At 43.9% G+C, this 13,414-nt stretch overlaps 1 protein-coding gene across 2 annotated transcripts in view; it reads left to right on the top strand.

Annotated features, from left to right (window-relative positions):
• The window catches only part of LOC148474395 (uncharacterized), a 36,451-nt gene extending 23,362 nt beyond the window's left edge, over positions 1 to 13,089 (top strand). The window contains exons 3-6 of one of the 2 annotated variants that reach the window (XM_088458631.1): positions 1,400 to 2,255; positions 2,469 to 2,642; positions 10,547 to 10,730; positions 11,908 to 13,089. In XM_088458631.1, coding sequence (XP_088314757.1) covers positions 1,400 to 2,255; positions 2,469 to 2,642; positions 10,547 to 10,712 — 1,196 coding nt within the window. In that variant the 3' untranslated portion in view covers positions 10,713 to 10,730; positions 11,908 to 13,089. The other variant, XM_088458630.1, reaches the window with a different exon arrangement.
• Positions 13,090 to 13,414: the final 325 nt, after the last annotated feature.

Here is a 13,414-nt window from a genome sequence, read left to right as displayed (position 1 = left end):
GTGGTTTGATGATTCACCTCACATTAATTTATTTAGCTGTATTGTACTATAATGTTACTTTAATATATAATAAAGATACCATTCTATATTTTCTTTTGTCTTGTCTGTGCAATCATAAATTTAAGAAACCTGGGTTTACCTAGTCTGCCCCATCTTTAACATTTGGGTACCTCACAGAGTTTAAGAGCTCTAATATTGTATTTGAGGAATTTTTGCCTGGAGCCATAGCAGGGCATGAGGGTTTCCTGGAAACACACCTCTGCCCCTGGTTAATGTGACATGACGTCATACAACCTCATGGTTTGAAATGGGAACATCCGGTGCCAGACGTGTCCTATGGTCACGCCCTGCGCGTTTTCAGGTAGCGAGGTGCATCTCAAGTCACTCAGTTAAACCGCAAAAGGGTACAGTAGGGGTAGTGACCATGCTGCCACCTTGGCATAGCACTTTGGGTGGTGATACAAGTTGCACACCCTTAATTACTGCCCTGTTTTGGGATATCCTTCTTTATAACACCACTTAATTTAATTTATGTAAATTTCTGTTAAAGTGCTTCCACAGTATCTGACGGGGGTTAAGGTCTGAACTTTGACTTGGCCATTCTATAATCTTGGTAATTTTCTCTTTCAGCCATTCAGTTAAAAAATTGTTTGTTTAGGATATTTTTCCAGATGAATGGCTATTTTTCATCCAATCTTGATTAAGTTTAAGTTGTTGGAGAGCTGGCTTCATATTACCTTTTGAATAGTTTGGTTGTTCATGGTGGACTCAATGATTGTGTGGTATTAACCACAAAGCATCATCTCTCTGTCGCCATGTTTTGTGGTTGGCATTAGGTTCTTGTGGTTATATGATGTGTTGGATTTTTTCTAAATATACTGTACATTCAAACTACTTCACTTTTGTGCCATCTTACGGCCTGATTCAGAGATGGATGCAGTAAACACCACTGGCTTTGGCACACATAGAAAACAAGGGCGACACGCCCCTATCTTCTATAACGCTTCCTGAAGCCACCCCCAAATGCCAGCAGCATGTCAATCATGCCGCGACCTTTGTGGCACTGCGAGCAACATCGCAGCCCCAGATCTGCACATTCTGCACATACACATATCTAAAAACATTGGAGATGTGTGTAAACATCAGGTTTACGTGCATCTCTTCATTAGGTCCTTAATGCATTGTTCCAGACGTGTTGTGTTTTATTCAGATTTAATTTTGCTTGATTACAGCATTCTTTCTTCATGGTTGGAACAGTTTTCATAAATTCCCCCCACATTTTAGTTTCAATCTGTCATTGTAGTATTAGGGAAGGGGGGAATATAGCTTCATGTATTTATGTTTTGATGACTATAAAATGTAAACCTTCTAAACAGGCAGATGTTTGTATTTACCCCAGGTAACACCTTTACACCACATACCAAAGAGAATCCTAGCATTGATGACCTGGAGGATAATTTGAGAAAACTCAAGGTCCAAGTGGATAGTTTGGCCTCCAGTCTAAATTTGGAAAACAAGACCTCTGACTATACGAATATATACACTCCAGAATGGGCGAAACGCATGTATGACTCATCATATGGAGGCTCTAGTGAACGTGGTCTGGACTCTTCACCAAACTCTGAATGGTTTTTAAAGTCAAATCATCTAAGAAAAAGACATGAAAATGCAGTTCAGAGTACAGGATTACCAACATTTTCAAAATCTTCTTTTAGTAGCCCAATTGGTACCATGGGCGGTGAATTTTCAGAGATGGCGGCTACATCTTCACATTTGACTTCATCAAGCATTGCTTTTGGAGAATCCATTCCAGTGAAGTTTGGTGCTCCTCATGTTGTTGGAGTCAGATCCCTATTACCTCCCAAGATTCCTGTACGTTCTTGTTCTCCAGAGAGAACTAGAGTTTCTGTAGTTCGAGGAAGATCCCAGTCCCTTGACCGCTCACACTCATTCTCCCCTGCTGCTAAGAAAGCCCGATGGCCTAGATCACGCTCTCAATCACCAAAACCTATCTGGAGGCCAAATTCTGCAAAAGCCAATGCTTGTGGCCAGCCTCTACCAAGACCCAAATCCAGTGGCAAGACATCATCTTCCAATCGGCAATCACGTTCACGGTTATACAGACCTGGAGCTTTGATTACAAAATCCTTCACTTCCCCAAGGAAGAACAAAAGCAGTCTTAGCTATTCCTGGACTCCGTACAGCATCCCATCATCTTCCATATCAGCACCCTCTGCAGAAGAGATTAGTGAAAGGTACATTTATTAAATACATTTGCATATTATATTTATTTAACAGCTTTGAACGCAAATAGGTTGAGCCACTGTGTCTGATGCATCTTGTCCTGTCGCCATCAAACAGTCCTTATCTGCATACGTAATTATAAGCAAGGCTTTGGCATTAGTATACCTTTCTGTTCAGCAAAAATGTTGTTTCAATCTAGTGAATATTAATTTTTGTTTTGTTAGATTCTTAAATACATTGGCAGGGACAGATGTGGGGATTTCTGTAGTGGAAGCATCTCCCTATCAACAGGAGCTGACCCGGTTACGACTAGAGCGACTTCGTGTGGAGGAGGAGTTACTCCTGGAGATCAAAAGGCGGCAAGAGTTGGAACGGACAAGAGGACCGAAGCCGAAATGGTAAGAATACCCCTTTCTGATGTCTTATAGAAATTGTGAGCAGTGTGCATGGCTGAAGACTTTGATTTCTCTTGTCAATAGTATAGAGGTCATCTACCAGAAGATTTAGGCATTTTTATTTTCAATCTTCTTTGTTTGCCTAGATTCCAGGAGAGAAAGTTTTTTTTTTTTTTAAAGTTGCATTTATATTAAAGCTAAAAAGACAAGAGTTCATCATATTCAACAATTTATGTAAAGGAATAGTATAGCAAGCATGTGTATAGATAATCTCAGTTATGGAGACATGTCCTCTCGCTGTGGAGGATAAACGCAGAAACCGCTCATGCTCAGTAGCGCATTCAGTCCATGGGTCGGAGGTAAATAAAGGAGACAGCGCATGGAGCACTCTGCTTTCTAACAGTTCCATCTCATTTTTCAGCACACCAACACCTTTTCATTGCTTAGGCCAGAGGTCCCCATACTCTGTCCTCAAGGCACCCTAACAGTCCAGGTTTTATGGATATCTATGCTTGACCACAGGTGATTTAATTAGTACCTCAGTCAATTTGAGTTAACCACCTGTGCTTAACCATGGATATCTCTAATCTCTAAAGCCTGAACAGTTGGGGAGCCTTGATCCCAGTGTTTGGGAACTTCTGGCTTTTACACTTCAGTTACTTTTTATTCTGACACTTACAAATCGGGTTTATCTGTACCCCCCCCCCCTCCCTTTGGCACCCCTGAAAAAGATTACTGACTTGATGGAGCTGTTGGCTGCTTAAAGCTGTTCTGCATTCGGTTCTGCAGCAGTCCCCGTTTCACTCTCACCATACTGCTGGGGCTGCCCTGTTCAGGTCAAGTGCAGTCCCCAGTGAGCTTAGCCTTCCTTCCTACAGGAATGCGTAGTGAGTAACGCTATTTGGTGAATCTGCCATCACTATGGGCCCTATTCATCATCGGGGACCATATGGCCCCAAATGATTAAGTATCCACCTCGCAGCGGGGGATACGTAACACCAGTGCAAATCATCATTGCTCCGGTGCAGGGACAGCTGCTTTTCAGAGTGATTAGTAGCGCAGCTACAGAACTTGCTGCGTTACTCACCTGTCCCCGTTGCTACTTCTACGCATGTGTGACCTGAGGTCACGCATGCGCAAAGCCGCCGGGGAGGCAGTGAGGAGGCGGCGGAGGGATCTCTCTTCGTTTCCCAGAACTTCTTCCCATACTTTTATTATTACGTTTTTGTTGAAAACATATAATAAGACACATATTTTTAATGCACACTATAAAGATATAGGGCCGTATTCAATTTGAGGCGAAAAGTCAGTTTCGGCGAAAAAGTATTAAGGGTGACGTCATTTTGCCAGGCGGAAACTTTTCGCCGTATTCAATTTCAGAGACTTTTCGCCTAGGCAGAAAGTCAATGCAATGGACCCGGCGGAAAAGTTTCACCTATGAATAGCATGCGGAAAAAAGTGCAGAATTGTGGTTTTGGGGTGCAACTTTGCGGGAACCCCCGTGCAGCCTTAAAACACTTCCCCAAATATAAACTGCATTAAAAAATTCTTAAAACAGACTTAAGAACACCCCAAAAAATTACTTTCATTTTGGGGGCGAAAAAACAAAGTTTGGGGATAAAGTTAGAAACTAGCAAAATAGACTTCACGGGGTCTCCCAGTATGGCCCAGGTGTTTTTTTTTATTGCAGGTGGTTGCGGCAGATGGATTTTTAAAGTTTTTTTAAACTATACTTTAGCAATTTTAAAATATGCTACCCCCCATTTTCAGGTACCTAAAATTTGCTGGGACTAGTTATTTTCTCAAAAAAACACCCCCCAAAATGCTATTCTTCACCACTTTCCGCACCCAAAACATGCGATATAGGCAAAAAGTCCAGCAGGCGAAACAGTATCACGGGTGCGAAACTTATTGAATACCGCCCATTATATCAAAAAAGTGAAACCTCTATAATAAGGAAAACATATCAGTATGTTATGGTACATACATTTTTTTAAAAAGACTCAATTTTTCTAGGACTCTTCTTCACTTGACTCTCTTTATCCTATATCTTGGTTATGGAGTATATACTCGAGTATAAGTCGACCCCGAATATAAGCCGAGGTACCTACTTTTACCACAAAAAACTGGGAAAACTTATTGACTCGAGTATAAGCCTAGGGTGGGAAATGCAGCAGCTGGTAGTGCCCCCAGTAGTAATTCTCCCTGGTTGTGCCCCCAGTAGTAATCCCCCCTGGTAGTTCCCCCAGTGGTAATCCCCCCTTTTAGTGACCCCTGTAGTAATCCCCCCTGCTAGTCACCCCTGTAGTAATTCCCCCTGGTAGTGACCCCTGTAGTAATCCCCCCCTGGTAGTGACCCCGGTAGTATTCCCTCCCTGGTAGTGACCCCTGAAGTAATCGCCCCCTGGTAGTGACCCCTGTAGTAATCGCCCCCTGGTAGTGACCCCTGTAGTAATCGCCCCCTGGTAGTGACCCCTGTAGTAATCGCCCCCTGGTAGTGACCCCTGTAGTAATCCTCCTCTGGTAGTGCCCCCTGTAGTAATCCCTCCCTGGTAGTGACCCCCGAAGTAATCGCCCCCTGGTAGTGACCCCTGTAGTAATCCCCCCCTGGTAGTGACCCCTGTAGTAATCCCCCCTGGTAGTGCCCCCTGTAGTAATCGTCCCCTGGTAGTGATCCCTGTAGTAATCCCCACTGGTAGTTCCCCCAGTGGTAATCCCCCCTTTTAGTGCCCCCTGTAGTAATCCCCCCTGGTAGTAACCCCTGTAGTAATCGCCCCCTGGTAGTGACCCCTGTAGTAATCGCCCCCTGGTAGTGACCCCTGTAGTAATCGTCCCCTGGTAGTGACCCCTGAAGTAATCGCCCCCTGGTAGTGACCCCTGTAGTAATCCCCCCTGGTAGTTCCCCCAGTGGTAATCCCCCCTTTTAGTGCCCCCTGTAGTAATCCCCCCCTGGTAGTAACCCCTGTAGTAATCGCCCCCTGGTAGTGACCCCTGTAGTAATCGCCCCCAGTAGTCACCCCCCCCCCCCCAGTAGAGAGAGACGTAATAAGAATTTTAAAAAAAAATCACTTACCTGAAACCCGCGCTCCTGGTCCCGCCGATAACAGCTCCTCCGGCCGCTGTGCATGGGAAAGACGTCATTACTCATGACGTCTCTCCCATTACCCACTGCGGGAGCTGGAAGATGGCTCCGCAGTGGGAGTAGCAGCCGATGAGAGTCTGACAGACTCTCAGCGGCTGCTGATTACAACAAACATACAGCTGCCGGCTCTGGCGGCTGTGTGTTTGTGCTGTGTAGCGCTGACCGAACTCCGTCCGGTCAGCGCTACACTTCACTCGAGTATAAGCCGAGGGGGTACTTTTTCAGCACAGAAAATGTGCTGAAAAACTCGGCTTATACTCGAGTATATACGATATATATATATTGTGGCAAGATCGAGTTAAGGGGTGCCATCTCTCTGGGTAGACGGTGACTGTTCAAAAGCACATCAGTCCAGGTCCTTTATATAAATAGCTGTAGCAAGTTTTACTATGAGTACAGAACAAACATAAATCGTCGGGATGTAGTTGACATTCCGGCTGTCGGATGCCCGTGCTCAGAATGCCGGTGCCGGAATCCTGACACCAGTCAGAATCCTGGCACCAGCATCCCAACCTCCGGCGTCCCATCGGTAAGTATTGAGGTTAGGGGGAGAGTTAGGGTTAGGCACTAGGGGGAGAGTTAGGGTTAGGCTGCGGGGGGAGAGGGTTAGGGTTAAGGGGCCTATCCATTAGCAGATAGATTTCAACGATGAACGATTTATCATTCAGTCGTTCAATTTATCTGCTAATGGATAGGCTCTGAACGATGAAAATGCGCACTCCCCCGGCCAACAAATTTTGTCTTTTGTCTCTCCGACATATTGGTCAATTATCATTTATCGCTGACAGATATTAGAAATATCTGTCGCGGTGAACAACGAACGATATTTTTAATGAAAATGAATAGAAACATAGAAAAAAATCCACTCCCTGAATGTTGTCATGAAATATCGTTCGTCGTTTGCAAAAATCTGTCATGTACATGACAGATATCTGTCACCGCAGCCCCAGGAATTTTCAAGGGATAATCTTTTGTCTTTCATCTTTTGAAAAGGATCTGCTAATGGATAGGCCCCTTTATTCTGTGGGGGGGAGATGTTAGGTTTAAGCTGCTGGGGGGGAGGGTTAGGTTTAGGCTGCGGGGGAGGAAGATTAGGTGTAGGGGTTGGATTAGGGTACTTACCGGCAGGTGTCTGTATCCTAACCCTGTCGGGATGGCAGCGCCGGGATTCTGACCACCAGGATCAAGAGCGTCGGCATCCCGTACCCAACTCAAATTCTTACCTGTCTGGCTCTAGCTAGCTAAATGCATGTCCATCTCTAACCAGTGGAAAAGACTTAGGGTCCAAGCCACCAAAACACAACCAGCACTTCAGCACAACACTTACATTTTTAAGCAGTTACAGTGTCTCTCAACAGGCCTCTGACCTGCTCCCAGCAGAGCCAGCCCTAGGCATAGACAATCTAAGCAAATGCCTTGGGGCATCCAAGCCCGCCTAGAGCCGGTGGAGGTTTGGTGCAAGCACGGCCAGGGCACCTGCTGAAGGCTGGGCAGATAGTCTGGCAGCTGCTACTGCTGCTGTGCAGCGTACATGATCGGAGCTCCCCTACCAGCTCCGATCAGGCCTGGCAGCATTAAACAGTGAACAGACAGCGACGGAACAGCCGGCGGCAGTTTGCGGAAGCGGGGCACCTGGACGGCAGCTAGTGGTTTGCACTGGTTTGGCTCTGGGGCATCACACAATCAGAATAAGCTACTGCGCTATGCAGAGGCTCATCCAGGACTATAAGTAAATGGTCGCGGGAGGGCTGCTGCACCATGGTCCTTTGCGGAGCTCGGAGTAGTGAGTCATACCTCATGGCTTCGGGCCCCGCTTCCAGAAACATAGCTGTGGCCTGCCAACCTGAGATGGGAAAAGCGAGTTCAGTCGGACGGCTCTGCAGGCTGCGCTCAAGTAAAGTACGTTTGGAAATTGGAGAGGGCCGTTTGCTGTAGTGCTCACTGCTGGGAGGGGTGTGCTCTGCTGGGATAGGGGTGGTGGGTGAGGGAGGGTGCTGAGACTGTGCTGTGCTTGGATAGGGGGGTGCTGTGGTGGGTGAGGGCCTTTTTTCCTGAGGCCACACCCCTTTTCAAGATCCAATGGGGAGGGGGGCACCACCTAAAATCTTGCCTAGGGCACTAATTTAGCTAGGGCCGGCTCTGGCTCCCAGGGCAGGATACACAGTATTCAGATACATCTATATGAACCCCATGGCCAGAAAAACTTCTGTAACATTTTCTAGATGTCCTGCAGTTATGTGACCATGAGCCAGGTCCAACGCCGTTCATCTATTTGTCTAGGAACTATCAATTGTACCACAATGTCTTCTCCTTTATTCAACACTTAGTACAACAAATCTTGTACTGCCATGTGAGAGTGTGGCAATCTACTATCAGGCTCTATTGGGTATCCATCAACCACATTTACATTCTCTCTAGTCTTTACCAAAGTAGGGTCTTTCAACTTTTTAACTATTATCTTTTCTTCAAGATCGGGCATACTAATCAAATGGTTCTAAAACATTTTCTACTTCAGTAGGGAGTAAATCATTCTGCGCCCCAGTGCTGCTCTTGTCAATCTAAGAAATCCCCAATCATGATTGAAAAAGGGAGCACTTCAGACTCGGGAAACACTCCCACTACCGCTGTATAAGTAACATTATTAGACGGGTCTGGGTTATATCCCTCTGTAAAAAAATAATCCCACAGTGACTACAGTGGAACCACACTGTTTCTATATTCACTTCAGCAGTAACATAATACCGAGTGGCCCCGTGTACAGGTTACACCAACAGTTCCTCAGCCACCACATACCTCTCCACCATTTCCATCAGCTGGTCTAATGTTTTAGGGTCCCTGTTGCTCACCCACTTGCACAGACCTGCAAGCAATTACCATACCACGATCTGCGTCTCTGGTTGCAGCCACTTCTTGGTGAGATGGATGAGATCAGGCATCTAAAAGCAGGAAGGTATACCCACTTGGTATCCCCAGCGATGAACCTTGTCGTGCTTGAACAGACATTGTGACACTCGGGCGAGTCAAAATCTATTAACAGTCTAGTTAACCCTTGGCATCAAAATATTCCTTTTGCGCTTCCCCTGTCAGGAAGGGTGCCAAAAGGCCTGCCCACTGATTTTTGGGCCAGCTTTCTCTTTCAGCTGTTCGTTCAAAAGTTAATAGATAGGCTTCAACATCATCACTCTTTCTTAACTTTTGCAAAAATGACTAGCCCATATTGAGCTGGAGCTAGTTGTGACATCCATGGAAGCATTTCCAGACAGTGCTGCCAGGTGCTGTACCACCTCTTTCAAAACTTTGCAGTCTTGGTGCTGCTGCCTCCAGGTTTCCTCAACATCCATTTGTTGTCGCCTCTGGAGTTCGATATCCAATTGCTGTTGCCTCCAGGCCCCCTTAATGGCTAATTGCTGCACCATGATAGCTTACTGCTGAGCCGCTGTAGCCTGTGGCAGTGACTTGACTTTGAGATTCAGGGCGTCGCCAAAGGGTAACCTGTACCTGCAGCCTAAGGAGATATAAGGTTTTCCCCAACCCTTAGTGTACAAATTAAAATACAGGAGGACTCTCTGGCCAGGGGTGTAACCAGAACTTCGTAGGCCCCATAGCGACAATTTGAAGGAGCCCCTTCTAGGGACACCTCTCTCCACAGCAGGGTTTCAGTATATGCACCATAGTAGTGCGTTCATCATTTTATGCCCCATTGTAGTGCCTTAGCTCATTTTATGAACCATATTGGTTCCCTAGTTAATGTTATACCCCATAGTAGTGCCCTAGTTCTCTACTACAGTGCTCATTGTTCATATTATGTCACATTGTAGTGCCCCAAGTTAACAATATGCCACATTGTACTGCTTCCAGTACACATGCTACACTGTGCGTTAAGTTCACATTATGCCACACAGTGCTTAGCGGGCAATTCCAGGAACCTGGCAGACGACATTATGACCTGGGTACAGTTGAGTCAGGCACCAGAGGTGGGCCACCTAACCCTTTGGGCCCCATAGCAATGGCACTCCCTACACCCACTATAGCTGCGCACATGTCTCCAGCGCTGGGAGTGTACAAACATAAGACATGTATCTATGACACAGAACTGTAACTAGGCATTCCCATACTCACTCAAGGGAGAGCACATGTGCATGTATATGGGAGGAGCCACAAGGATGTCACAGTTTAATACAGTAGAACTGGTAACCTCAGAGTAAATAACCAGATGTTTAAATCATAGGAATAACCCAAACAGATGTAAAAATTAATTATCTATTTATATATCTATAAATGTCATTTTTATAATATATTACTGTGCTGACCTGTACAAACGTGCTTATATAATAAACAGTTTTCACTATAACAGAGAGTCAGTATGCAGCTAAGTATAAAATTTATTAAAATCATACAGCATCAAAAAATAATACATAGGCATATAGAACAAAAAATAAAATAAAAATAATACATAAGATAAAATATTTCTCACTGATAAGAATAAGATATAATATTTCTCACTTATACCTATGTTTCATTTTAACAAACTTTCTGAAGATGTCAGGTGGAGAAGTAACCCATAGCAACCAATCAGCTTCATGATAGCTAGAAACTGATTGGTTGCTATGGACATCTTTTCCACTTGTCCTTTTGAGAAGGTTTGATACATCTCCCGCATAGTTCCTTAATTTAAATCCTTGAAAGCAAGCAGAAGAAATGAAGTTATTGTAATTCAAGCTAGAAGATTCGGCCTAAGAATAACCGTATTCTATTTATTGTGCAGGTACGAGATGAAGAGTTCCCAGTTCCATTATGAAGCACGCAAGAATAATGAATTGCTGAAGAGTACTAAGGATTACCAATCAGTCTACAATTACCGTCATGATCTGTCTAACGCATCCAAGGATTTTCAGGAGCACCTAAAGATTACACACTTGGAACCAGTATAGCTGGAGGAGACTCTGCCTGTCGGTTTCTCTCACTGTGTGGAATGTTGGTGGATGGTGAAAAGGGCATTACACAAATATTTAAACAGGGATTGATGTTTTAGATAAAACAAAGTAAGAATAAATGTATTCAGTACAGTATCTGAAGATGTCAGTGACAGAGCTCCGTAGACATAGTACTGATAGGTGTATGTGGCATATAGTCTTAGGATTGTGTAACTATATCCATTGGCTGGGGTGCTGAGGGGGGGAGGGATTGCCCTCTGTAGGGGCCCGTGGAGTGTAGAGGAGGCATAGCCATGTCCTCCACGATGCTGTGGCCATGCCCCTTCATGTGCACCACGATAGATAGGTACACTAGTAAGGGGTGTAGCTGCACCATCTCAAGTGGCCATACCCCTCCTCTCAAGTCTGCCCTCAGTCTCTGCAGCCCTGCCCATTGGTCTTTCAGACCAACACACAAGCAAAAATCCACCTATCTGGGCTTATCTATAGCACCTAATGATGATGACTTGTAGCAAACCAGGCGCATATTGTCCAACGCAGGGGCGAAACGCGTACAGCTCTGAATATTGGCGATAACACACACTTCTCTTCTTTTGAACAACGTACACACATTTACTTCCAACCCTGCACCAGCCCCTCAATGTTATGGCACAATATGATGTAGCAGGGCAAGCCTGAGAGACATCATGCCCTAATACTGGGCTATTAGGGCATGATATGTAACCATTCCTTCTTCTTTAAGAAAGGCTTATTTTCTAAGTGACCATTGTCTGAATATCTGTAACTACTCATTGTTCTAGTGAGAAAACGCAGTATAAAAATATGCCTTCATGAAATTCTATAAAGTACCTCAATGGCTCCTGCAGACAAAGGGGTTATTTATCAGAGGGATAAAATGACAGTTCTCACCAGATTTAGGGATTGTCCCTATTTATTGAGCAGCGCGGGGTGCGGTGATGGTGGTGGCCATTGCAGGAACTCTCCTACTCTACTTACCACAAATGTATGACAGCAGCGGTACCTGTACTGCCGGCTGTCCTCCTATGCTGTCTCAAGATTGACATAGCAATAAACAGGAAAATTGATTTCATATTCAAACAGAACATTTTTTCTTGTTTAATGTATTTTAAAATATATATATATATATATTAGATCTTTGAATTTTTTTTTTTTTTTTTTTTAATTTTTACAGCATCTGGACTTGAAAATACAAAACAGGCTCCATGTGCTTTGGGCACACCTGTTCCGCCAATATCTGATGGCGCATGCTCACAAGGTACCCCGATTGGCCGGCAATGCGGTAATTAACTGCTCGCTGTTACCAGCCAGGATTCTGACCATCGCTTAGTTGCCCCCGTAATTTTTATTTAAAAAAAAAAAAAAAGCTTTGAAAAATATTTTACATTTGTCACGATGAGCAGAACCAGACAACAGGACTTTTCAGAGCTATTGATTAATAAACCCCATAATCAGTCGTCTCCCTTTACTAAAGTATTGAAGAAGGCAAGCTTTGGCATTGTAATTGTTTCTACATATTTCATGTGTAATTTGGTCATTTGATTTAAATAATTGATAGAAAAATATATATTTTCTTTTTGTTTCTTTTGTGGCTAACTGTAGAGCAGACAGAAGTGTACATAATGCAATAAGCTAACCAATGAGCTAACTAACATAAGAAAGAATTTCAGTGCTATAGCAATGCAAGAGAAGTAGGAGGCTGGAGATCAGGAATAGCACTATAGCCCAGGGCATACTGATGCAGATGTCTGTGAATTAAAAAAAACAAAATGATCAAAGACAGATGTACAGACATATTTTGCTTGACACTGGTAAACAAAGAGAATAGAAAACAAAGCTGATACCTTTAGAACCACTGTAGTTTGCCAACAACTAAACTTGGATACACACTATACAAAGGTGCGACGGAACAATACATTGTACACACCGTACACATTGCACAATCCAATGTACAAGGGCACAATGTGTCGTTACATGGTGCATTTAACAGCACTGCATCGTTCATTACAGCACCATCTGTTGTGCAACACAGCATATGGAACAATGCATTGAACAACCCGGGTGCACACACGATTGGGCGTACACACTATACGATACTCATGATATATCGTATAGTGTGTACCCAGGTTAATTTGCAATCTCAACTGACTTTAATGTCCTGACAAGTATTTGAATACAATGCATTTTATAATTAGGGACATTAAACCGCTATGTAGGGAAAGCAGTTTGTGTGTGTTTAAATGACAAAATACTGGTCCCTTTATTTCATGAATTATTTTTGTGCTGTGTCAGTATATTTGTATCCATGACTCTGATTTGTGTGTCTTATCATTTATCAATGTACTTATAGTAAAAGAATGGCTTTAAACAACATAGGCTGTCTGTCTGTTTTCTAATGTCTCATGTTTAGGAAATGGAGATAGGAAACAAACCTTCTAAAGAGCAAAGATGATTTGTCGCCCATAGCAAGCAACCAATCAGATTCTAGTTATCATTTTATAGAACTTACTAGTAAATAAATGGAGCCAGCATCTCCTGGGTCACCTCAGCAGGTCCACCTTTCCCTGCCCCCTCTCTTATCTAGAGGCAAACTGAAATACACTTCCACATTAAATAGCTATAGTGATATAAATGTTAGTGGCCTAAAACATAATTGCAACTATAACAATTAAACATAACAA

This window comes from Taudactylus pleione, unplaced genomic scaffold, assembly GCF_031769625.1.
Source record: "Taudactylus pleione unplaced genomic scaffold, aTauple2 ptg000845l, whole genome shotgun sequence".
Classification (NCBI taxonomy): domain Eukaryota; kingdom Metazoa; phylum Chordata; class Amphibia; order Anura; family Myobatrachidae; genus Taudactylus; species Taudactylus pleione.
This window is presented reverse-complemented; position numbering and strand designations above follow the sequence as displayed.